The sequence below is a fragment of the Haliotis cracherodii genome, unplaced genomic scaffold (genome assembly GCF_022045235.1).
Source record: "Haliotis cracherodii isolate W230 unplaced genomic scaffold, xgHalCrac1.p SCAF_14, whole genome shotgun sequence".
In the NCBI taxonomy this organism is placed as follows: Eukaryota; Metazoa; Mollusca; class Gastropoda; order Lepetellida; family Haliotidae; genus Haliotis; species Haliotis cracherodii.
The window spans coordinates 23,811,284-23,838,904 of NW_027266269.1; the positions used below are offsets into that span (position 1 = coordinate 23,811,284).

General features: G+C 42.6%; 1 protein-coding gene across 1 annotated transcript; it reads right to left on the reverse strand.

Moving 5' to 3' along the window:
• LOC139460646 (probable methyltransferase-like protein 24) lies at positions 1 to 25,708 on the reverse strand. Its single transcript, XM_071242116.1, has 8 exons — positions 25,690 to 25,708; positions 21,657 to 21,738; positions 15,550 to 15,660; positions 9,276 to 9,343; positions 7,294 to 7,422; positions 5,416 to 5,490; positions 4,904 to 5,039; positions 1 to 395 (listed from the first exon to the last, which is right to left on the reverse strand). Exons 2-8 carry the CDS (start codon positions 21,726 to 21,728, stop codon positions 96 to 98), a joined length of 891 nt encoding a protein of 296 aa, XP_071098217.1. The 5' UTR covers positions 21,729 to 21,738; positions 25,690 to 25,708; the 3' UTR covers positions 1 to 95.
• Positions 25,709 to 27,621: the final 1,913 nt, after the last annotated feature.

Consider the following 27,621-nt stretch of genomic DNA (forward strand, 5'->3'; position numbering starts at 1 on the left):
TCTAACAAGACATATTCTTATATTATGGTATTGGTACTAAAATAATTATTTCGGAATAATAAGTGTCATCATACACCGACGGCTCAGATCACTGCTCAAAATACCGGATGGATATTTACATAATGAACTTCATAGCACGATGTTCTCAAGACAGGAAATAGAATAGATCTAAACCCACAAGCGGGGTTCTTGTGGACATAGAACTTTCTGAAGCCAACATCATGGATATCTTTTAAGATCTTCAAGGTCTTTATGCAATACTGTCTGTTACGGCAATCCCCATGGTATTCTATCAGCAACTGTTTGACTTTGAAGAGCTCCCCAGATGAAATCATTTCCGGCAGTGATGGCCACTCAGCACTTTCAACGTCGGCCTTGAGGACATCTATCACCTTCTAAATATAAAATTCGAAATAATTTATAGGTACTCACAAATCATTTCGATCTTGTGCATTTTAAAAGATATATCTATAACATGGAAAGTGTCATTAGCAAAGAGAAAGTTTATGTAGTGAGAGTGGCGTGAACAAACTTTCATTCCAAAAGAGAAGAAACTTTACGAGTAAGTATGACACAAAGATACAAGGGGCCACAATGAGATCTTTCACATTGTCATTGTCACAAAATAGAAGTAACAAAACCCTTTCCATATTCATAAGAAATCGATTCCGACTATATCATTAGCATGTGTTTATGAATCACTATCAAATCGTGAATGTTTCCTTTGAAAATGATATATTGTTACCACATAAAATATCCAATGTTATGTTTCAATTTCGACAGTCTTTGCCCGATTTGTAACTCAGGTACAGTGGGAGATGAATATCACTATATGTTCGTATATATACACATGTATAAAGTTGTTCAAGACTTGAAAGAAACGTGTAATTACCACACTATTGTCGTATAAATCCTAACTTTTATAAACTTTAAAGCTTATTCACAACTATTGATAGTAGAACACTCAATCGTTGAAGTAAGTATATTGGTTGCATATTTCAGAAGTTAAGAAAACAATGATAATAATGGTATCTATTATTCATTCATCCTCCTGGTCCATCCCCTCATCTATGCTCCTGGTCCATCCCCTCATATATGCTCCTGGTCCATCCCCTGATCTATGCTCCTGGTCAATCCCCTCATCCATCTTCCTGGTCCATCCCCTCATCCATCCTCCTGGCCCATCCCCTCATCCATCCTCCTGGTCCATCCCCTCATCTATGCTCCTGGTCCATCCCCTCGTCTATGCTCCTGGTCCATCCCCTCATCTATGCTCCTGGTCCATCCACTCATCTATGCTCCTGGTCCATCCACTCATCTATGCTCCTGGTCCATCACCTGATCTATGCTCCTGGTCCATCCCCTCATCCATTTTCCTGGTCCATCCCCTCATCTATGCTCCTGGTCCATCCCCTCATCTATGCTCCTGGTCCATCCCCTCATCCATCCTCCTGGTCTACCCCCTCATCCATCCTCCTGGTCCATCCCCTCATCTATCCTCCTGGTCCATCCCCTCATCCACCTTCCCGGTCCAACCCCTCATCTATGCTCCTGGCCCATCCCCTCATCCATCCTCCTGGTCTACCCCCTCATCCATCCTCCTGGTCCATCCCCTCATCCATCCTCCTGGTCCATCCCCTCATCCACCTTCCTGGTCCATCCCTCATCTATGCTCCTGGTCCATCCCCTCATCCATCCTCCTGGTCTATCCCCTCATCCATCCTCCTGGTCCATCCCCTCATCCACCTTCCTGGTCCATCCCCTCATCCATGCTCCTGGTCCATCCCCTCATCCACCCTCCTGGTCTATCCCCTCATCTATGCTCCTGGTCCATCCCTTCATCCATCCTCTGATCCATCCCCTCATCCACCCTCCTGGTCCATCCCCTCATCCATCCTCCTGGTCTATCCCCTCATCCATCTTCCTGGTCCATCCCCTCATCCATGCTCCTGGTCCATCCCCTCATCTATGCTCCTGGTCCATCCCCTCATCTATGCTCCTGGTCCATCCCCTCATCCATCCTCCTGGTCTATCCCCTCATCCATCTTCCTGGTCCATCCCCTCATCCATGCTCCTGGTCCATCCCCTCATCTATGCTCCTGGTCCATCCCCTCATCCATCCTCCTGGTCCATCTCCTCATCCATGCTCCTGGTCCATCCCCTCATCTATGCTCCTGGTCCATCCCCTCATCTATGCTCCTGGTCCATCCCCTCATCCATCTTCCTGGTCCATCCCCTCATCCATCTTCCTGGTCCATCCCCTCATCTATCCTCCTGGTCCATCCCCTCATCCATCCTCCTGGTCTATCCCCTCATCCATCTTCCTGGTCCATCCCCTCATCCATGCTCCTGGTCCATCCCCTCATCTATGCTCCTGGTCCATCCCCTCATCTATGCTCCTGGTCCATCCCCTCATCCATCCTCCTGGTCTATCCCCTCATCCATCGTCCTGGTCCATCCCCTCATCTATGCTCCTGGTCCATCCCCTCATCTATGCTCCTGGTCCATCCACACCTCTATGCTCCTGGTCCATCCCCTCATCTATCCTCCTGGTCCATCCCCTCATCCATCCTCCTGGTCTATCCCCTCATCCATCCTCCTGGTCCATCCCCTCATCCATCCTCCTGGTCCATCCCCTCATCTATGCTCCTGGTCCATCCCCTCATCCATCCTCCTGGTCTATCCCCTCATCCATCCTCCTGGTCCATCCCCTCATCCATCCTCCTGGTCCATCCCCTCATCCATCCTCCTGGTCTATCCCCTCATCCATCCTCCTGGTCCATCCCCTCATCTATGCTCCTGGTCCATCCCCTCATCTATGCTCCTGGTCCATCCCCTCATCCATGCTCCTGGTCCATCCCCTCATCCACCTTCCTGGTCCATCCCCTCATCTATGCTCCTGGTCCATCCCCTCATCCATCCTCCTGGTCCATCCCCTCATCCATGCTCCTGGTCCATCCCCTCATCCACCTTCCTGGTCCATCCCCTCATCCATGCTCCTGGTCCATCCCCTCATCCACCCTCCTGGTCTATCCCCTCATCTATGCTCCTGGTCCATCCCTTCATCCATCCTCTGATCCATCCCCTCATCCACCCTCCTGGTCCATCCCCTCATCCATCCTCCTGGTCCATCCCCTCATCCATCCTCCTGGTCCATCCCTTCATCCATCCTCTGGTCCATCCCTTCATCCATCCAAGAGGATGGAAATTGGTTATTTGATGGTTATTGAACAATATCAGATCATAGATATACCGGAAGCTTAAGGTGAACCAAATTACTTTGTTTTGACTTTGCCAATTCGAGCAGAAATTCATATTCATATGTATAAAGAAACAGAAACAGTGGGCGCAATAGGTGCCCATGGGGATGCCTACTTCTTGCCAAAATGTCTTACCCCCGAATTTTGACAAATTAACCTGCCTCTGAAGATAGATATGTAACTATCTCTATGGCCACAACGTTTAGTAACAAAAGCCGAATGGATCAAGGAAGGAAGTTTTTCCTCAAGTTTACCAAGTGGGACAGTGGTGTAAAAATCCAATGATATTAGTTGTGTACAGGTATTGAGTTTATAGGTTACAGACATATGCTACCAGCATGTCGGTGTTTGTCATGAGCCTAATATTGGTGTGTGAGTGAGTGAGTTGGGTTTAACCCCGCAGGCCTTAGACGTTTACCACTTCGGTGAAACCCACGAGCACGGGTATGGTGCTGACAAACCTAGAAACATAATCGGGGCGAACCGGGATTCGAACCCACAATCATAGGTTCCTGGCCTGCCCAAGGGACGCAACTCTGCACAGCAAATCGCGCCGCCTTAGACGACTGGGCCACCCGTGCCCCACGTTCACGACCAGAAAGCTAGACAGTCCCCATACAAGCCGGTCCGTCTTTTCTCTACTTTGTTGTCAGCAGCTTTTCATACCAGTTTTGCACTTGCGTTCCGTTCTGTGAATGCAGACGTCATTTTCGCAAAATGCACGTAATGCACGTTTTTCATGAATATATACACTTTCTCAAGCTTTATTTTATCGAATACATTTGCTTGTATTTCACATATTTCACCACGATTTCATGTCTATGTTTAACATCATAAAGAAATAGGATAACAATTCTTGGTGCACTTTCTTTTGAGCGTCAGAATATAATTTAAAAACAAGTTGCATTTAGCAACCAGTCATTTAATATCATTCCGTTATGGGAGGTGGTGAGGTCTTGGATTTGTTCAAAACATACTTTTCTTTAAGTCTTTGACTGGCATTTGGGAACCAAAGTTATTAGTAAGAACATCCAGGACCCAACGGTTGTCTAGCAACCAATTATTTCTTTCATGTGTTATCTTCAACAAATTATTCCTGGCGAAAAATACATGTGAACTATTTGTTTAATCCTTTCATGACACACGAGTAGTGCTGAATTTGACGGGTCTTATACCACTGATCACTGATGTTGATCATGACAGAGAGTCAGTGGCAGCAAATGCTCATACTCCCCAAAGCGTGTTGTCCTTTCTGATCCAGGTATGACCCAAGGGGCATTAGGGGCGGTCCGGTAGCCTAGTGGTTAAAGCGTTCGCTCGTCACGCCGAAGACCCGGGCTCGGTTCCCGACGTGGGTACAATGTGTGAAGTCAATTTCTGGTGTCCGCCGCCGTGATATTGCTGGAATATTGCTTAACCTCACTCACTCACTCCCCATGCCGAACTATGGGTAACCCACCTCGTAGTATTTTCCTTTTCGGATCGAACCTTGACTAATATAACTACCTCACTCACTCACTCCCCAAGGGGCATTAGGGGTAGCGCATGTAGAACTATGGGTAACCCACCTCGTAGTATTTTCCTTTTCGGATCGAACCTTGACTAATATAACACCACTTTAAATTGATAATGTCACTACATACCCCTGTGTGGTTCAGAATTTTCTTGAAACTACGAAGTGTGTGAAGTTGCCACGCTCCATTGCGTTTGTCAGTCCCACTGATCCCCATCTTCAGAAACCGAACATGCTTGGACCTCTGGTGACTGGCCTGTTTCATGCTGAAAAATATCAACACGCAGTTTAGTTGAAGGTTCATATCCTAACAGGTGCTAAGGCGGCAGTTGTCAGGGGAAGCAAATTTAATGAGTTGTGACCTGGTTGATTGTGTGTGATGGAGTTGGACAAGACGGATAAGTGCTCATTTTATCAACCATGACGTCCTGGAAGTACACGAGTCTGAACACCCCAGTGATTTAAATTGTGATACGCTCCGTTTGGGTGCAAAGACAAACAATCACCCAATTCACTGAGTCTGATCGCCAGTTCCATTAAGTCGCCTTTTACAACAAGCAAAGACAACTGGGGATGAGTTCTAACACGCAATACACACTGGGTATACGCAACAATGTTAATATTCACATAACGGGGACTCACCTTGGATCAAAAGAAAATATGTCACATTCGTAGGATTTGGCTGTATCGTCGTCAAAGGAAAAATCACCGTTGATTCTGAAATGGGTACAAAAAGATGAGTAACCTGTAGCGTCGGAGAGAGCAAGTCGAGATGGTTAAAGCAATGTCTCCATCATTATATGTCACTTCTATTCACCGTGCCCATGTGACGGTGCTTAATGGACGAATTCGCTGCTACACTAGAGCCACAAACTCAGGTTGGACATTGAACCTGTGCATGGTGCGGTAAACACCGCCAATTATTCCAATAACTATACTGTAAGCGTTTTAAGAGGGTTGGCCACTGCCTTGGCCACAATCAAACTCGGCAAAGTACGTGTGTTTTTGAACATGCTGACTGCCCGAGGAAAACAAATTTCGTTTACCTTACATATAGTGCCTTTAGAAAAAAGTATTGGCTTAACATTGCCAAGGCATATCCTTTGAAATGGTGCTTTCAATAGCAGATTCATTATTCACAATCCGTACACCTTTCGGGCAAAACAATCAGTAATTAGATGATTGGACCCTACACAATAACCCCATTTTGATTTGAACGACCTCGTCGATCAGAAAAGGAAGACTGACAAATCGTGTTACATCTTGAACTAGCTACAACCGATTTATTCCATTAGTTCCTGTAAATCCCGATTTGTAAGAAGTTTAAAAGATATTCCTGGCATCTTACCCTCTTTTTGCCGACATGTGGCTGACTAATATTAGACTTAAGCGAGGGCATAATAACAATTGTCAGCAATAAACAATCGTTTGCTCCTCCAAATGCATCCTAAGACTAGTAGACATACAGCTCTTAATGACTTTCTCTCTTAATGGGGAGGGAAAGGTTTTAACTAGTTTTAACTATGTCACTTTGACCCCACTGCCCCACTTACAGACAGCATTATGGTGTGTTGCGGTCAAGCAAAGACTGACTCAGATCGCATCATCAACAGAATCGCAAAACAGGTTTACAATCGCACAAAGTGTGTGTCAGTTGCACAGAGTACAGGGGCGGTGGGGTTGCCTAGATGTTAAAGTGTTCGCTCGTCACGCTGAAGACCCGATTTCAATTTCCCACATGGGCACAATGTGTGAAACCCATTTCTGGTGTCCCCCGCCGTGATATTGCTGGTATATTACTAAAAGCGTCGTAAAACCATACTCACTCACTCAGTTGCACAGAGTAACAGGGGCGGTCGGGTAGCCTAGTGGTTAAAGCGTTCGCTCGTCACGCTGAAGACCCGGTTTCGATTCCCCACATGGGCACAATGTGTGAAGCCCATTGATATTGCTGGAATATTGCTAAAAGCGGCGTAAAATGACACTCACTCACTCACAAAGTAACAGTCCCTACAATAAATGGCGGTGCACTCACGAATGTCAAGAATTAGGTCCGATTTTGATTGGACTATGCAGAGACTCGTTAGCCCAGCCAAAATGTAACTCCATAATACCAGGCCTAGTTCGGCAAGGGTGGAAACTGGACTTTTATAGTCAGTTAACTCACTTGCCTCGGGAAGATGCGTATGGACAGGAAGTCGGTGTTTTCCCCTATGCACCCCGTCTGTGCTTGGCAAGTAGAAAAGATGCGAGTGAAGATGTAGCATGCGTCGAACCACCATTATTTACTCTCATATAAGCACATCCAGCCTTCTAGAAACTGTCGCTTCACGGGACTGTTCGAAAGATCATGTCTGTTTTGTTTACACGCCAAAACACAACTAAGGGAGGTAACTCCAATTACTAGCTGCCAAAGCGTGAAATTTTACGAGCGCTTCAACTGCTGCCATTCAGAATTATCCCCCAACAATTTCTACTGCCACATGACAATATTATATACATGGATATTGTCAAACTTACCCAAAGGAGTATACAATGCAAGGTTTTACTGGACGGTACTCCTTGTCGTCGCATATCTCCCATCCGCCATCTCCGATATTCCCCATTTGCAACTTCCGGTGACATACGGTGTCAATGTTGTCAAGGTAACTAAATTTTGTATGAATAAGTCAATAATTAATAGACATTACACATGCATACACTCACGTGCTTTACATGCTATTACTAATATCGAAGTTACAAATATACGAACAGCAGATATGTCAACTATTGCAAATACATTAATCTATGATGTGGGAGCATTCCTTATCCAGATTGGTTTTCCATGTACATGTGGTATATACTGAACACCGAAAGAAACGCGAATCAAGAAGGTATAGGAAACATGATGTATTTTGGTTCAGCTGGTATAAACATGATAATGATGGATACAACACAATTATTAGCAATAAGAAAGAGTCAGTTCTCTGGACATCAGACATCTTCTGTATCCATCAACACAACACCACGTGACCATGCTGAAGTCAACTGAAGTATAGGTACACTTCAATACCTGGTATGGCCCCCATTTGCATTCATAAGCGCGACACACCGTCTGTGCATGGAGTGAATAAGACGGTTGATAGTTTTCATGGGGATGTGACGCCACACCTGCAGGATGTGCAGCTGTCCTTGGGCCTCGCCATGTTCAAACGTCTCTGCACTTCATCCCACAAGTGTTCAATAGGGTTGAGATCAGGACTTAGAGCCGGTCAGGGCATGGTGTTGATATGTGCTGTTGCAAGAAGGCTTGAGTAATCCCGGCGGTGTGGGGACGAGCGTTATCCTGTTGAAATTGGAAGTTGCCATGTCTTGCAAAAAACGCTACAACCTGGGGCCTCAACACCTGATCGATGTAACGCTGAGCAGTGACACCATTGCCCCTACCAGATCCAATGTTCTGAAAGATTACAAGGTCAGTTCTCTGATTTAACCCTTTTCAAACCCAAACCATGACACCAGGACCACCCCACGAGTACCGTTCAAGGACACACTGGTCATGATAGCGCTCACAGCGACGTCGCCATACTCTAACACGTCCATCGGCACGATCAACACAATACCGACTTTCAGCAGAGAACAGAACTCTTCTCCACTGCTGAAGACGCCAATTCAAGCGTGGTTGGGCCCACTGTAGTCTCAGGAGACGGTGACGTTGAGTGAGAACGGGACCTTGTGATGGTAGCCTACAGTGAAGCCCTCTGTCACGAAGTCGCCGTCTTAATGTTTTGGGCACAGCCCTCCCGTGGTGTCCAACGCCGTTCCTAGCAGTTTCACTGGCCGACAGGAAACGTCCCTGCAGATTTGACCTGTGAATGTGACGGTCCTGACGTTGTGTTGTCACACGTGGTCTGCCGGTACGATGCCTGTCTCTGGTGCTGTTAGTTGTCTGGAATCTTTCCTGCAGACGGTAGATGGTGGAAACGTGGACGTTAAAGGTGTTTGCAACTCTCTGAACACTCTCACCAGCTCGAGAGTTGCCCAATAGCTCTATCTCGATCGATCTGTGACAGTCGTTGCATTGTCGCTGACGTTCATGAGTGAATGATTCACAGTGACACTTTCGTGGCTTTTAAAGACAACATCTTCACGGACAGTTTTGCGGCATAAGCAGCACGTGCATTTCGTGCGTATCCATCCCACACTGACTTCAACGTCGGTGCGTTTGAGCGCTATGGATTAAGAGTTCACTGCCCTTAACTTTGGTTAGGGTCATTTTGAAACAATTACAGCCCATTACAATGGAACCATAGCAGCCAACCGTTTTCATAACCATTTTCGCATATTAAATAGGAACTTGAAGATTTCGCGTTTCTTTTGGTATTCAGCATACAGACCACACACACAAACACACAGAGAGACTCTCTCTCTCTCTCTCTCTCTCTCTCTCTCTCTCTCTCTCTCTCTCTCTCTCTCTCTCTCTCTCTCTCTCTCTCTCTCTCTCTCTCTCTCACATCACATACCTGTGATACGTTCTGAAGGCGGCCTCGGCTGACATTCTCTCAATCTCACCCTTGGACGGGAGGACAACCTGAATATGCACACAGCACATGTTTAATGTTACATGACATATAATTCAATATCAACGCTGCATTTTAAGGATCACAGACAAACTAAGAGAACTGCAAAGGGGACTAAGGCGGCTCCAACGTATACGACCTTGATTTTGAGACACTTGGAAAGTACACTTTGGAGGACAGAGAAGGGACCGGAAGTTGCTAATTATTTATGAGAATATCGGCGATGATTCTCTAATGCCTGTTTAATGGAATGGCCATTTCCATGACAAGGTTTTAAAACTCTTAGCATTCTAAATTATATGAATAAACATTTTTATGGATTCTAGTAAGTTCCATTTTAGTCACTTTGGTAAAACATCGGGGAAATGTAATTTGATATAAACATGTTAATGAATAGTCACTTTATCTTAAAGCTAACACTGTATTTACCCTTAAATTCTCACGTTTTATATGATATAATCAGTTGTTCCACGCGTTTTTAAATATTGTAATCACCGAATATTAAACTGTTGACTTATTTCGATAAGTATTGTAAATAAAAGAGATAAAACCCTTTTCGTATTCATAAGAAATCAATACCAACAGCAGAGTGGACTGTACAATTCCGACTACATCATAAGCATGTGTTTCTGAATCACTATCAAATAGTGATAACACCAGGTGTTTATGAATCACTATCATACAGTGATGATACCAGGTGTTTATGAATCACTATCATATAGTGATGATACCAGGTGTTTATGAATCACTATCAAATAGTGATGACGCCAGGTGTTTATGAATCACTATCATACAGTGATGATACCAGGTGTTTATGAATCACTATCAAATAGTGATGACACCAGGTGTTTATGAATCACTATCAAATAGTGATGACACCAGGTGTTTATGAATCACTATCATATAGTGATGACACCAGGTGTTTATGAATCACTATCATATAGTGATGACACCAGGTGTTTATGTATCACTATCATATAGTGATGACCCCAGGTGTTTATGAATCAGTATCATATAGTGATGACACCAGGTGTCTATGAATCACTATCAAATAGTGATGACACCAGGTGTTCGCGGAGAGGTGAGCGCATCCTGTCCCACCGGTGGTATCCATCACAAATACATGCAAAGGCAAGTAAACAATACAGACGTAACGTGGCACATAGCCTATCCCGTTATACGATTATCCTGATGATTTGATGCAAAATGAGCTTTTTTTGCATAATTCTGAGACGAAGTGAAGAGAAGAAAATACAAATAGTGAACAAATACATGCCCAATATTAAAAAATATATTTGCTTGTTTTGAAATATGCTTTTGACTATTTGATTTATGTAACGAAGTGCCTAACAGTTTCTTATCGCGTCCAGTTCGTATACACTACCAACCAATCTATTTGTGTAGAGATTCAAGACATTATTTACATGGTAAACCATTCATTTTTAGTTGTCTAAAAAGCGCCAAATTCTGTTTTATAAATCGCGATTCTTCATTCTATGAACAACAAATAGGTGGAATGTATTTATCTATTAATATTCCAATGTCGTGTTTCTCTAACGTCGTCAAAGTCTTAAAACAATTCATCACGTAATACAAAAAAGGCATATTTTTAACTCACTAAATGTGGACTAGGACTTGTACTCTTTTACCAACTGGGGCGGTCGGGTAGCCTACTGGTTAAAGCGTTCGCTCGTCACGCCGAGGACCCGGGTTCGATTCCCGACATGGGTACAATGTGTGAAGCCCATTTCTGGTGTCCCCCGCCTTGCTTTTGCTAGAATATTGCTAAAAGCGGCGTAAAACCATACTCACTCACTCACTCACACTTTTACCATCTGTGATACATCAGTTAAATTACACTTATACAATCAGGTTAATGCAGGCATCTGTCTTCGAACAATTTGCCAGTTGCATAAACAGGAATAATGTCATTTCTAACAGGAGAATGTAGGGACATAAAGACGTTCAGTCGACATGAATGAGAACTTAGCCAAACATCGAAGTACACTGTTCAAACTGACCCGAGCCTTTAAAGCAAAACAACTTATCTTTTCCACGCGGACTTCCGATGACCGATAGTACGTGAAAGAAGAACACGGTGTCATTGGGTTGCAAACGATACCGTGCTAGTCTGACCCGGACAGATACCGTTACCTTACACTACACTTGTACCCTGACATGTATAGCTCAGGTCATCAGTGATTCACGCTGCGATGTAACAGTGTTGATTTCGGATCCACGGATCCACCAAAGCAACACTTCACGTATCTGTTGTTGCTGGTAGTTACATCATGTACGATAACTTATAATATTATCTTGCCATTATCTCTACTTTCTGCCAAACCCGTGAAGATCCGGGGTAGGATAGGTCTTCAGCAACCCATGCTTGCCGTAAAAGGCCACGACGCTTGTTGTAACGACCTCTTGTGTAAGGGGCGACTAACGGGATCAGGGCGTCAGGCTCGCTGTCTGATTGTCTGGTCCAGATTCGATTATTTACAGACCGGTTTCACACAGCTTGAATATTGCTGAGTGCGACGTTAAACAACAAACAAACAAACAAACAACAACTTTCTGCATTCGTACTGAAACATTCCTGTAACCTTTTCCTGCTGTTTCTGGTGTACAGAGTTAATGTTGACTAACTACCCTTGTCATCCTTCCTTGCAGTTAAGTTATTATTGTTATTATTGTTATTATTGTTGTTATTATCATACAGCCACACTCCTGAAGTAATTACATCTTCATGGTAACAAGCGTGTAATCATACAATTCAAAACCGAGTGGTGATCGGGGTTTTCAAATGTATTTTGTGTCAAAATAACCTGCGTTGCATACATGAATTCAGTATATGTCAAACATGAAGTACTTTATTCAATGAAGCTTTTCTCAGCGTATGTTACAAATTTTGGGATATATTTCATGTCAAAAGCAGAGCTTGCAAGGTGCATATCTGTTTCACACAAGTCGATATCAGAGGTGCAAATGTGATTGTTGCATCGTTATTGTTGTTTATGGATTGTCACTCCCTGTCACTGCCTGTCACTGTGCTGTCACCGACTGTCACTGTCTGTCACTGTCTGTCACTGTACTGTCACTTTACTGTCACTGTCTGTCACTGTCTGTCACTGTACTGTCACTGTACTGTCACTGTCCTGCCACTGCCTATCACAGTCTGTCACATTCTGTCACTGTACTGTCACTGCCTGTCACTTTACTGTCACTGCCTCTCACTGTCTGTCACTGTACTGTCACTGTACTGGCACTATACTGTCACTGTACTGTCACTGTACTGTCACTGTACTGGCACTATACTGTCACTGTACTGTCAATGTCTCTCACTTTACTGTCACTGCCTGTCACCGCCTGTCACTGCCTGTCACTTTACTGTCACTGCCTGTCACTGTCTGTCACTGTACTGTTACTGCCTGTCACTGTTTGTCACTTTACTGTCACTGCCTGTCACTGTCTGTCACTGCTTGCCACTTTACTGTCACTGTCTGTCACTGCATGTCACTGTCTGTCGACGCCTGTCACTGCCTGTCACTTTACTGTCACTGCCTGTCACTGTCTGTCACTGTACTGTTACTGCCTGTCACTGCCTGTCACTTTACTGTCACTGTCTGTCACTGCATGTCACCGCCTGTCACTGTGCTGTCACCGACTGTCACTGTCTGACACTGTCTGACACTGTGCTGTCACTGTACTGTCACTGTACTGTCACTGTCCTGCCACTGCCTGTTACAGTCTGTCACATTCTGTCACTGTACTGTCACATTCTGTCACTTTACTGCCACTGCCTGTCACTGCCTGTCACTTTACTGTCACTGCCTGTCACTGCCTGTCACTTTACTGTCACTGCCTCTCACTGTCTGTCACTGTACTGTCACTGTACTGGCACTATACTGTCACTGGACTGTCACTGTACTGGCACTATACTGTCACTGTACTGTCACTGTCTCTCACTTTACTGTCACTGCCTGTCACTGCCTGTCACTGCCTGTCACTTTACTGTCACTGCCTCTCACTGTCTGTCACTGTACTGTTACTGCCTGTCACTGCCTGTCACTTTACTGTCACTGCCTGTCACTGTCTGTCACTGCTTGCCACTTTACTGTCACTGCCTGTCAAGGTCTGTCACTGTACTGTCACTGTCTGTCACTGTACTGTCACTGTCTGTCACTATACTGTCACTGTACAGTCACTGCCTGCCACTACCTGTCACTGCCTGTCACTGTACTGTCACTGTACTGTCACTGCCTGTCACTGTACTGCCACTGCGGCGTTAAACACAACTCAACTCAACTCAACATTACTGTCACTGCCTGTCACTGTGCTGCCGGGGGCACGGATGGCCCAGTCGTCTAAGGCGCCGCGATTCGATGTGCAGAGTTGCGTCCCTTGGGTACGCCAGAAACCTATGATTGTGGGTTCGAATCCTGGTTCGACCCGATTATGTTTCTAGGTTTGTCAGCACCATACCCGTGCTCGTGGGTTTCACCGAAGTGGTAAACGTCCGAGACCTGCATCACTTCGGGCTTTCCTCCCACATTAAGCTGACACGCCGTGATTTAACTGGAATACTGTTAAAAGCGGCGTTAAACACAACTCACTCACTGTACTGCCACTGCCTGTCGCTGTTTGTCACTGTACTGCCACTGTACTGCCACTGCCTGTCACTGTCTGTCACTGTACTGCCACTGCCTGTCACTGTCTGTCACTTTACTGTCACTGCCTGTCACCGCCTGTCACTGTACTGTCACTGTACTGCCAATGCCTGTCACTGTCTCTCACTGTACTGTCGGTGCCTGTCACTGCCTGTCACTGTACTGTAACTGCTTGTCACTGTACTGCCACTGTACTGTTACTGTACTGCCACTGTCTGTCACTGTCTGTCACTGTACTGTCACTGTACTGCCACTGTACTGATACTGTCACTGACTATCACTGCCTGTCGCTATCTGTCACTGTACTGTCGCTGCCTGTCACTGTACTGTAACTGCTTGCCACTGTACTGTCACTGTCTGTCACTGTACTGTAACTGCTTGTCACTGTACTGTCACTGTCTGTCACTGTACTGTAACTGCTTGTCACTGTACTGTCACTGTACTGCCACTGTACTGATACTGTCACTGACTATCACTGCCTGTCGCTATCTGTCACTGTACTGTCACTGCCTGTCACTGTACTGTAACTGCTTGCCACTGTACTGTCACTGTCTGTCACTGTACTGTAACTGCTTGTCACTGTACTGCCACTGTACTGTTACTGTACTGCCACTGTCTGTCACTGTCTGTCACTGTACTGTCACTGTACTGCCACTGTACTGATACTGTCACTGACTATCACTGCCTGTCGCTATCTGTCACTGTACTGTCGCTGCCTGTCACTGTACTGTAACTGCTTGCCACTGTACTGTCACTGTCTGTCACTGCCTGTCACTGTACTGTAACTGCCTGTCACTGACTGCCACTGTCTGTTACTGTAATGTCACTGTCTGCCACTGCACTATCACTGTACTGTCACTGTACTGCCACTGTACTGTTACTGTACTATCACTGTACTGTCACTGTACTGCCACTGTACTGTCACTGCCTGCCACTCTCTGTTACTGTGCTGTAACTGTCTGTCAATGCCTGCCACTGTCTGTTACTGAACTGTCACTGTACTGTCACTGCCTGTCACTGTACTGTAACTGCCTGTCACTGCCTGCCACTGTCATTTACTGTACTGTCACTGTCTGTCACTGTACTGTAACTGTACTGCCACTGTACTGTCACTGTACTGCCACTGTACTGTCACTGTACTGCCACTGCCTGTCACTGTCTGTCACTGTACTGTCGGTGTCTGTCACTGTACTGTCGGTGCCTGTCACTGCCAGTCACTGTACTATAACTGCCTGTCACTGTACTGTCACTTCCTGTCACTGTACTGTCACTGTACTGTCACTGCCTGTCACTGTACTGCCACTATACTGTCACTGTACTGTCACTGTACTGCCACTGTCCGGTCACTGTACTGCCAATGTACTGTCACTGTCTGTCACTGTACTGTCGGTGCCTGTCACTGCCAGTCACTGTACTATAACTGCCTGTCACTGTACTGTCACTTCCTGTCACTGTACTGTCACTGTACTGCCACTGTCTGTCACTGCACTGCAACCCCAGCCATGAAATAATGATATATATGTCATGATATATTCCTTGTGTACACTTACCTTTCCTTCATTGCGAATGTATTTGAGTGGCGAATTGTCATTGCCATCAATTTTATCAACCCTTGCTTGCCTTTCTGGTTGGACAATATCATGCGATTTCTTCTTTTGAGCCTGAAATAGATTATTATTTTAGAACTTTCTCACAATATCCACACTTGAATAAATACTTCCACTTGATAAAACAAGTGTACATCTTTGATTCAGCAACCCATGCTTGCCGTAAAAGGCGACTACGCTTGTCGTAAGAGGCGACTAACGGAATCGGGTGGTCAGGCTCGCTGGCTTGGTTGATGCATGCCATCGTGACCCAGTTGCCTGCATCGATGCTCATGCTGTCAATCACTGGATTGTCTGGTCCAGGCTCGATTATTTACAGACCGCCGTCATGTAGCTGGAATATTGTGTGGCAAACAACAAACAAACAAACAAAACAAGAAAAAGATGCAGATTTAACATTTGGACAAAAGTAATCTTTTGGTTGTAGGTTGCGCTACAATCGACACTGGGAATTCCAGCAAGGGTGGAAACTGGACTTTTATAGTCAGTTAACTCCCTTGCCTCGGGCCGCCTCCGTGGTCTAGTGGTAGAGCGCCCGCCCGGGGAGTGGAAGGTCCGGGGTTCGATCCCCGATCGCGTCATACCAAAAGACGTTAAAAGATGGTACTTGTTGTTACCCTGTCTGGCGCTCGGCATTAAGGGGCTAAAACAAGGACTGGTCGGCTCGGAGTCAGTATACTGTGTCTGAGTGGGGTATTGATGTTAAACTGCGGCATGGTATCTCAGTGGGCTAGCACTATAAATCGGCATCAGTCCGGACTAGTACAAGCAGCCACACACACACACGTGCATGCACGTCGCTATATAAGTGCAAAAATCTTGGACGCTGGTCAAACCCCATTTCACCTCACCTCATAACTGTCCACATCTAGGTATGTTTCTCTCCTATTCTAATCAATACAATGATCTGATGTGTCAATTCGAGCTGACAGACAGTTTAGTGTGGGTACAGGACTTTGACACGCCACGAACAGCTGTAAGAAAGTGACAGGTCGAGTATCACAATGGGGCGAATAAGGATCAGTAACTCTTTGTGTTCGGTGATTGTGTGCAACATCTGGCCTCCCTGTCACCATCACAGTTCCAGAGATCGGTAGATATTAACACAAACCTTCAATGACCGAACACGTTAAGGAACACACAGGTGTCAGTGAATATGCATATAACACAATAGGCTAACGTAGCAGTAGGTCTGTAATTATATAGAATTGACTACAAGTATTATTGACAATCATTGATCAATCGTCGGAAATCGTGTCGCCAATGGGTTTGAACCAGTGTCGTTGGATGTGAGGACGTCTAAGTTACGGAGTGAAATTAACTATTACATATTTTCGAATATTTGCATAACCCTTAAAGACGGAACAAATAATATGTATATATTAAAGCAGTCATATTAAAGCGATTTGATAAACCTTTGACGAGAAAGAAAATCAGGTGAACAATTTTATCCTTGCAAAGTGCAGTCGACTGAGAAAAGACTAGCTGAGGACCCGGCGAAATTATGAAGAGCCGTGTATCATGCCTTGTAAATGTCAGCTCGTGGCGGAGCTTGGTGCACGTTAAGAAAACGGCAGCGAAGGTATTCCTCGTGCATCACGGAAGGACGACTCATGCAGTATAAATGCAAACTACAGAGTTCTGGTGTATTTTTCAATTTTTTTGCACAAGAGAATGTTTTGTCAAAGTGTTAAAGTAGCGACGTATTTTAAGTAGGGAAATATCCACGTTATTCCCCATTCCTTAAACGTAATTGGCCTCAGCCCCAGCGAGGCCTCGTCTCCATTATTCTGAAGGAATGGTGAGTTACTCGGACATTACCCTAAAGTGAAAGTAGCGTTTTCTGATATAACGGAATCAAAACTAACGGAAATCATGAAAAACTTCAACAGACTGATAGGAAGATATGAAAGACTTGATAAGACTAACATGACGTTATGAAAGGCTTGATAAGACTAACGGGAAGATATGAAAGACTTGATAAGACTAACAGGAAGATATGAAAGACTTGATAAGACTAACATGAAGATATGAAAGGCTTGATAAGACTAACGGGAAGATATGAAAGACTTTATAAGACTAACATGAAGATATATAAAGACTTGATAAGACTAACAGGAAGATATGAAAGACTTCACCAGGCTGAGAGGACGACATGAAAGACTTGATCAGACTAACAGGAAGATATTAAAGACTTGATAAGACTGACAGGAAGATATGAAAGACTTGATCAGACTAACAGGAAGATATGAAAGACTTGATAAGACTAACATGACGTTATGAAAGGCTTGATAAGACTAACGGGAAGATATGAAAGACTTGATAAGACTAACAGGAAGATATGAAAGACTTGATAAGACTAACATGAAGATATGAAAGGCTTGATAAGACTAACGGGAAGATATGAAAGACTTTATAAGACTAACATGAAGATATATAAAGACTTGATAAGACTAACAGGAAGATATGAAAGACTTCACCAGGCTGAGAGGACGACATGAAAGACTTGATCAGACTAACAGGAAGATATTAAAGACTTGATAAGACTGACAGGAAGATATGAAAGACTTGATCAGACTAACAGGAAGATATGAAAGACTTGATAAGACTAACAAGAAGATATGAAAGATTTGATAAGACTAACAGGAAGATATGAAAGACTTGATCAGACTAACAGGAAGATATGTAAGACTTGATAAGACTAACAGGAAGACATGAAAGATTTGATAAGACTAACAAGAAGATGTGAAAGACTTGATAAGACTGACAGGAAGATATGAAAGACTTCACGAGGCTGAGAGGAAGACACGAAAGACTTCATCAAACTAACAGGAAGACATGAAAGCCTTTATCAGACTAACAAGAAGATATGAAAGACTTGATAAGACTAACAGGAAGATATGAAAGGCTTCATCAGACTAACAGAAAGACATGACAGACTTGATCAGACTAACAGGAAGACATGAAAGACTTGATCAGACTAACAGGAAGATATGTAAGACTTGATAAGACTAACAGGAAGACATGAAAGATTTGATAAGACTAACAAGAAGATGTGAAAGACTTGATAAGACTGACAGGAAGATATGAAAGACTTCACGAGGCTGAGAGGAAGACACGAAAGACTTCATCAAACTAACAGGAAGACATGAAAGCCTTTATCAGACTAACAAGAAGATATGAAAGACTTGATAAGACTAACAGGAAGATATGAAAGGCTTCATCAGACTAACAGAAAGACATGACAGACTTGATCAGACTAACAGGAAGACATGAAAGACTTGATAAGACTAACGGGAAGATATGAAAGACTTTATAAGACTAACATGAAGATATATAAAGACTTGATAAGACTAACAGGAAGATATGAAAGACTTCACCAGGCTGAGAGGACGACATGAAAGACTTGATCAGACTAACAGGAAGATATGAAAGACTTGATAAGACTAACAAGAAGATATGAAAGATTTGATAAGACTAACAAGAAGATATGAAAGACTTGATCAGACTAACAGGAAGATATGTAAGACTTGATAAGACTAACAGGAAGACATGAAAGATTTGATAAGACTAACAAGAAGATGTGAAAGACTTGATAAGACTGACAGGAAGATATGAAAGACTTCACGAGGCTGAGAGGAAGACACGAAAGACTTCATCAAACTAACAGGAAGACATGAAAGCCTTTATCAGACTAACAAGAAGATATGAAAGACTTGATAAGACTAACAGGAAGATATGAAAGGCTTCATCAGACTAACAGAAAGACATGACAGACTTGATCAGACTAACAGGAAGACATGAAAGACTTGATAAGACTAACATGAAGATATGAAAGACTTTATCAGGCTGAGAGGAAGACATGAAAGACTTGATAAGACTAACAGGAAGACATGAAAGATTTGATCAGACTAATAGGAAGGTATTAAAGACTTGATAAGACTAACATGAAGATATTAAAGACTTGATAAGACTAACAGGAAGATATGAAAGACTTCATCAGACTAACAGGAAAAAATGAAAGACTTCATCAGACTTTCAGGAAGATATGAAAGACTCGATAAGACTAACAGAAAGATATGAAAGACTAAGAGGAAGATATAAAGACTTCATCAGACGCAGAGGAAGATATGAAAGACTTGATAAAACTAACAAGAAGATATGAAAGACTGGATAAGGCTAACAGGAAGATATGAAAGACTTCATCAGACTAACAAGAAAATGTGAAAGATTTCATCAGACGCAGAGGAAGATAATTATGAAAGACTTCATCAGACTAACAGGAAGATATTAAAGACTAAGAGGAAGATATAAAGACTTGATAAAACTACCAAGAAGATATGATAGACTGGATAAGGCTAACAGGAAGATATGAAAGACTTCATCAGACTAACAAGAAAATATGAAAGATTTCATCTGACGCAGAGGAAGATATGAAAGACTTCATCAGACTAACAGGAAGATATTAAAGACTTCATCAGACGCAGAGAAGGAGAAACATGAAAGACTTGATAAGACTAACAGGAAGATATGAAAGACATCATCAGACGCAGAGAAGGAGAAACATGAAAGATTTCATCAGACTAACATGAAGATATGAAAGACTTCACCAGGCTGAGAGGAAGACATGAAAGACTTGATAAGACTAACATGAAGATATGAAAGACTGGATAAGGCCAACAGGAAGATATGAAAGACTTCATCAGACTAACAAGAAAAAATGAAAGACTTCATCAGACGCAGAGGAAGATATGAAAGACTTCATCAGACTAACAAGAAAATATGAAAGATTTCATCAGACGCAGAGGAAGATATGAAAGACTTCATCAGACTAACAGGAAGATATTAAAGACTTCATCAGACGCAGAGAAGGAGAAACATGAAAGACTTGATAAGACTAACAGGAGGATATGAAAGACATCATCAGACGCAGAGAAGGAGAAACATGAAAGACTTGATAAGACTAACATGAAGATATGAAAGACTTGATAAGACTAACAGGAAGATATGAAACGCTTCATCAGACTAACAGGAAAAAATGAAAGATTTCATCAGACGCAGAGGAAGATATGAAAGACTTCATCAGACTAACAGGAAGATATTAAAGACTTCATCAGACGCAGAGAAGGAGAAACATGAAAGACTTGATAAGACTAACAAGAAAATATGAAAGATTTCATCAGACGCAGAGGAAGATATGAAAGACTTCATCAGACTAACAAGAAAATATGAAAGATTTCATCAGACGCAGAGGAAGATATGAAAGACTTCATCAGACTAACAGGAAGATATTAAAGACTTCATCAGACGCAGAGAAGGAGAAACATGAAAGACTTGATAAGACTAACAGGAAGATATGAAAGACATCATCAGACGCAGAGAAGGAGAAACATGAAAGACTTGATAAGACTAACATGAAGATATGAAAGACTTGATAAGACTAACAGGAAGATATGAAAGACTTCATCAGACTAACAGGAAAAAATGAAAGATTTCATCAGACGCAGAGGAAGATATTAAAGACTTCATCAGACGCAGAGAAGGAGAAACATGAAAGACTTGATAAGACTAACAGGAAGATATGAAAGACTTCATCAGACTAACAGGAAAAAATGAAAGACTTCATCAGACGCAGAGAAGGAGAAACATGAAAGACTTGATAAGACTAACAGGAAGATATGAAAGACATCATCAGACGCAGAGAAGGAGAAACATGAAAGACTTGATAAGACTAACATGAAGATATGAAAGACTTGATAAGACTAACAGGAAGACATGAAAGACTTCATCAGACTAACAAGAGAATATGAAAGACTTCATCAGACGCAGAGGAAGATATGAAATTCTTGATCAGACTTACAGGGTTTCGCTAAGACAGTTACACGCAGACAGGATCCATATTAACAGGGTTTAATGTGCGAACTGGTTCCAGATTTAAAGAGGTTTACTTTATCAAACACATGCATGACTGATTCAGACTGATAGGATCTACTTTTAGCAGCACACAGTGACGAGACCCAGAAGGATTGGGGATGCCAACTGATACTCACCTCAAGCGGGAGAAGCAGTACACAAATACACACAACGACGACCAACACGAGTATTGCCGCTTTTCTATTCATCTCAGTGTATCTGTGATAAAATAGTTTTAAAAGATTTTATATATCAGAAGTTCTATGTTTGTCACTTATTCCTTAAAAAAATACGAAACATTCATTTCAATCAGGTAATTATAGATGTATAAACAGATCACATGTTAATGATCATGTAGTACAAGGATCATGTGCTACAAGGACCATGTGCTACAATTATCATGTGCTACAAGGACCATGTAGTACAAGGATCATGTGCTCCAAGGACCATTTGCTACAAGGACCATGTGCTACAAGGATCATGTGCTACAAGGACCATGTGCTACAAGGATCATGTGCCACAAGGACTATGTGCTACAAGGATCATGTGCTAGGAGTATCATGTGCTACAAGGATCATGTGCTACAAGGACCATTTGCTATATGATCATGTGCTGCAAGGATCATTTGCTACAAGGACCATGTGCTATAAGGATCATGTGCTACAAGGACCATGTGCTACAAGATCCATGTGCTACGAAGATCATGTGCTACAAGGACCATGTGCTACAATTATCATGTGCTACAAGGATAATGTGTTACAAGGATCATGTGCTACAAAGACCATGTGCTACAAGGATCATGTGCTACAAGGACCATGTGCTACAAGCACCATGTGCTACATGATCATGTATTTTGCTCGTTGACGAATAAAGATACATTTCCAGGGTGTGAACGAAATTTGTCTCCCTGAAATGATCAAGAATGGTACACCAGTTGGAGGTAATATCTCTGTAGCGTTGTGCGTCCAAACTTCCCACAAGGTGTAACTGTCCTAGCAGGAGCTGTACTGCCATCCCACATCATTTTGGAACAAAATATTGGAACCAGCACCAAATCGATTATGCGTCAATGCAGCAGCATGCTCCAAACATTTCAAGGCACCGTCAGATAGACTTCGGCTACCATGTCAAAATTAACCAAAGCGCAACAACGCGACATTTCGGCCATTTGTCGCATTGTCGCGCTATCATATTGTCGCGCTTTGAATAACATCCTTTTAATATCACCAAAGAGGCGTCTTAATGGATCGGGTGGTCAGACAACAATTATATATCTATTGCCATGCGCTTTGGAAAACATACATGGGACCTATTAACTCGACCCGAACTAGAAGCTGCTAAAACAAGGCTGCAATGCCCACCCCTGAATTTGAGGGACGACACACGGAAGAGGAAGAGTAAACTAGTGATCGTCAGCAGGAGAGATGAAAAATGCTGCCTCGGTTGCTTTCTTTGCTACATTATCCTAATATGAATGAGACCCGTGAGTGAGTGAGTGAGTGAGTGAGTGAGTGAGTGAGACCCATGAGTTGAATAGGTATTCAGCAACCCATGCTTGCCTTAAAAGGCGACTATGCTTGTCGTAAAATGCGATTAACGTGATCGGGTGGTCAGGTTCGCTGACTTGGCTGATGCATGTCATCTATCCCAATTGCGTGGATCGATGCTCATGATATCAATCACTGGATTGTCTGGTCCAGACTCGATTATTTGCAGACCGCCGTCATATAGCTGGAATATTGCTGAATGCGGCGTTAAACAGGAAACCAACCAACCAAATGTATCAGTTCTCCTGTACACAGCGCTGACCATTTCATCCGGGGACCGCAAGCCCCAAACGCTCGTGAGTCAACTGTCCAAAACTCCCAGCAGCGCTAAGGATGCACCAAAGGTAAGCCCTGTTACACACACTGGCAGCACTGGTGCACTGGCTGCAATAAGTTTCACAATGTTACAATGGCATAGTAAGAAGGGAGACACGTCTGATCCTAATAATTACAGGGGCATTTCACGGCAGTGGTTGGAGGTAAATGAACTTTAACAGAAGCTCAAGCTGGTTTCAGACACGATCATTGGACTAGCGACAATATCTTTGTTCTACAGTCTTTAGCGCAAAAATATCTTCGAAAACCAAAGCATCGTTTTTATGCAGCATTTATTGACTTCCGGAAAGCGTTTGATTCCGTTGCTGGAGCTAAGTTATTATATCTGCTTTTAAAGAAAGGCATACATGGCAAAATTAATAAAGTGTTAAAGAATATGTATGAACATGTTTTTGCTTGTGTTCGTACGGGAAATTTTAGAACTGACGCATTTCAGACCTCCAGTGGAGTCCGACAGGGCTGTATGTTAAGCCCTCTGTTATTTATATTCTTTATAAACCAACTTGCATCCGATTTAGATAATAGTGTAACAAAAGGATTTTTTGTGAATGATTATATTAATGAAATTGTTGCTGTTTGTAATAGTGTAACAAAAGGATTTTTTGTGAATGATTATATTAATGAAATTGTTGCTGTTTGCGGATGACATTGTCTTAGCAGCGGACTATGTTATTAAGTTACAGAGAAAATTAGATAAAATAGAATTATTTTGTGATACTTGGGGTCTGGAAGTAAATATGGATAAATCAAATATAATTGTATTAAGAAATGGTGGTGTTATTAAACGAGTTGAAAAATGGTACTATAAAAATACAGAAATGAAAATAGTAACATAATATGAATACTTGGGCATTGTCTTTTCATCAGGTCTTCTGTGGTCTAAGGACTGTGAAACCCTAGCCACACAGGCCAAGAAAGCATGTTTTCCTATTTTTAAGTTGATTAAGCTCTATCCTTACTTGTCCTTTAAGGTAATTGTTTCTATATATCAAAGCAAAATAGCTCCGATTGCTTGTTATGGAAGTAAAATTTGGGGATTAACATTTAGAGAAAGTATAGAAAAAGTCCAATGTTCTTTTTTTACGAGATATTTGTCAATCAGTAATAAAGCATCATCTAATGCGGTTCTTGGTGAAGTTGGCCGTAATCATCTAAGTGTTATTTATTTCAGACGATGTATAAGATGTTTGTGTAGATTGATACGCATGAATTCAAATGGACTTCCACATGCTTGTTAAAAAATGCTGAAAGTACAAGCTGATAATGGTAGTGTTAATTGGGCATCTCATGTGAGAATGCTTTTGAATGAATCTGGTTTTGGTTATGCGTGGATATGGCAGGACTGTGGACCTATACATTGTTTTATGGAATTATTCAAGAGAAGATGTGTTGACATTGTTGTACAAAACTGGAGTCAAAAGATTAACAATTTTGTGTTCTTGAACCATTATGCGTCATATAAATCACTATTGGAAACTGAACTCTATTTAATCTTATACTTTGATAAGGATCTTGTAAGAGTTTGGGCGAAATTTCGATGTTTAGCACATGGTTTAAAAGTACAAAAACAGCGCTTTAGCAAATAGATTATACAACCTGAATGAATGTCCTGTGATAATTGTGATTTATTAGAATTAGAAGATGAATATCATTTTGCACTAGTTTTCCCATATTGCGAGAAAAGCAGAGATGGTTTAATTCCTAGTTATTTTCAACATTGTCCATCAAGAAATTTGACTCCCTGATGTCCCAATATAATGTTAATGTTATAAGAGGTTTTTCTCTTTATCTAAAGAGAACTTTGCCAGTTTAGCGTTAAGCAGAAGTGTTAATCTGGATTAAAGATATGGTTTTATTTGTAGATATAATTGTATATTTAGAAATTACGTAATACATCCATATGCCACTATCGTACTCTTGGCCACGAGGCCTTCAATACTGCATAAACTCTCTCTTAATGGCATAGTACTACAAAACTGGCACATCTTTAAGAAAAGAGTTCCTATTCTTGAAAGCAAGAAACACATACTTTGCAAATCTTCTCAGAATATAGAGATTGCAGCTATATATTTATTTAGTTTATTATGAGTTGGACATGTCTCATTTGTCACATTACATATTACAGCCCATTGTCAAATTAATTCCGTTATTGCTGCCTGGTGACTATTGCTTAAAACACATCCTCTAATATAATACCTTGAATTTGGGTAAAAGTGATAGTGAACAAAAGTCGACAGTGGCGACCCTAGACCACTCACCTTCCGAGAGAGATTCATACACAGCTCACCTGTACAGAACGTGCCTAAACCCACGACCAAGTGAACATTAAGATATCTGAATCAATGGATAACAATTCAAGCTAGGGCTGTTACACCTATTATTAGTTTCATGTGTTGATACCATTGTGTCAGTTTAAGTTTAACACCACGATGTGACAAACGGTTGCCTTGTCGATGTTTGGTGTTTGAGACGAGCTTCATTTCACCCCTTTTTTAATCCTCTCTCTGCTCCTTCTTTATTCCTCCAACCTCCCTCTCTTCACCTTTCCTTAATCCTTTTTCTTAATCCCTCCTAGATCCCCTCACTTCTCTCCCACGTCTCATCATCTCTCCTAGATCCCTCACTTCTCTCCCACGTCTCATCATCTCTACTATATCCCCTCACTTCTCTCCTACGTCTCATCATCTCTCCTAGATCCCCCCACTTCTCTCCCACGTCTCATCATCCCTCCTAGATCCCCCCACTTCTCTCCCACGTCTCATCATCCCTCCTAGATCCCCTCACTTCTCTCCTACGTCTCATCATCCCTCCTAGATGCCCTCACTTCTCTCCTACGTCTCATCATCCCTCCTAGATCCCCCCACTTCTCTCCCACGTCTCATCATCTCTCCTAGATCCCCTCACTTCTCTCCCACGTCTCATCATCTCTCCTACATCCCCTCACTTCTCTCCCACGTCTCATCATCTCTCCTAGATCCCCCCACGTCTCTCCAACGTCTCATCATCTCTCCGACATCCCCTCACTTCTCTCCTACGTCTCTTCATCCCTCCTAGACCCCACACAAGATGTACAAGATGTTAATGCATTCATACTTCCCCAGAGCCCGAGATAAGCGAGATATGGCGGCATTGGCGTATGTTTCCCGATATGAAATAACTTTTGACGTTTACTAAATATGAAGCTACACCTCTGAGGTGAGGTGACGTAAAATTGGGTTTAACGTCGCGTCCAAGATGATTGAACTTATATAGCTACGTGCATGCACATGTGTGTGTGACTGTTTGTACTAGTCCGGAGTGATGCCGATTTATAGTGCTAGCTCACGGAGATATCATACCGCAGTTTAACGAATATTTGAGTGGTGTAATGAATACCCCACTCAACAGCTGTTCACCCTTTCTTTCTTCATAGGCTCCATCTATAAATATCAGCTGACTGATGCAAACAGGCTGTATATGCTTCTGTCTGGATAGTCTCCCTCACATATACCTATCCCTGATGTTATTTGGTGTTTTATTTTTTTATTTTCTCCGCCATACCTTTGCAGATTTAGGTCCTATAGTTTTAGGTCATATATTGGTATCTTTTCGGATCAGTTTTTTTTGTTTACAGGGTCGATGTTTGTGCTGGTGGACTGAAGTCCCCGAGCTTCATCAAAAGGTGAGTGAGTGAGTATGGTTTTACGCCGCTTTTAGCAATATTCCAGCAATATCACGGCGGGGGACACCAGAAATGGGCTTCACACATTGCACCCTCATCATAAGGTCAGTAGCATTTCTGAACTACGCTGAGTCAACTACAAAAGGAATGTGGGACTGGGACGTCTCGTGTTGCAAAACGAACATATTTCTTAAATGTACAGTGTATAAGCAGCAGAACATCTACAGTGGCACACAGCTGACGTAATTCCAAAATTAACATATAGGTTTTAGTTCAAACAAAATCACCAAATGAGCATTCGATTGACAGGATTTCTGGTCCAAAAGCTGGTGGTGTCACTGATTTTCAGTGATCTACTTACACAATTTTCACAACTAATTTGCCTTTTACGCCCAGTAGAGTATTTTTCTTTTTAAAGTCGAGACTCGTTATTCTTTGGCATTGGCGTTTTAGATTTCCTCATTGACATTAATTTTTGAGGAATTCTAACTGATTCCATCCTCGCAATTGGCTCTGCAGAAGCGGATTTAATTACCGTATTAGTAGTTGGAGTATTAA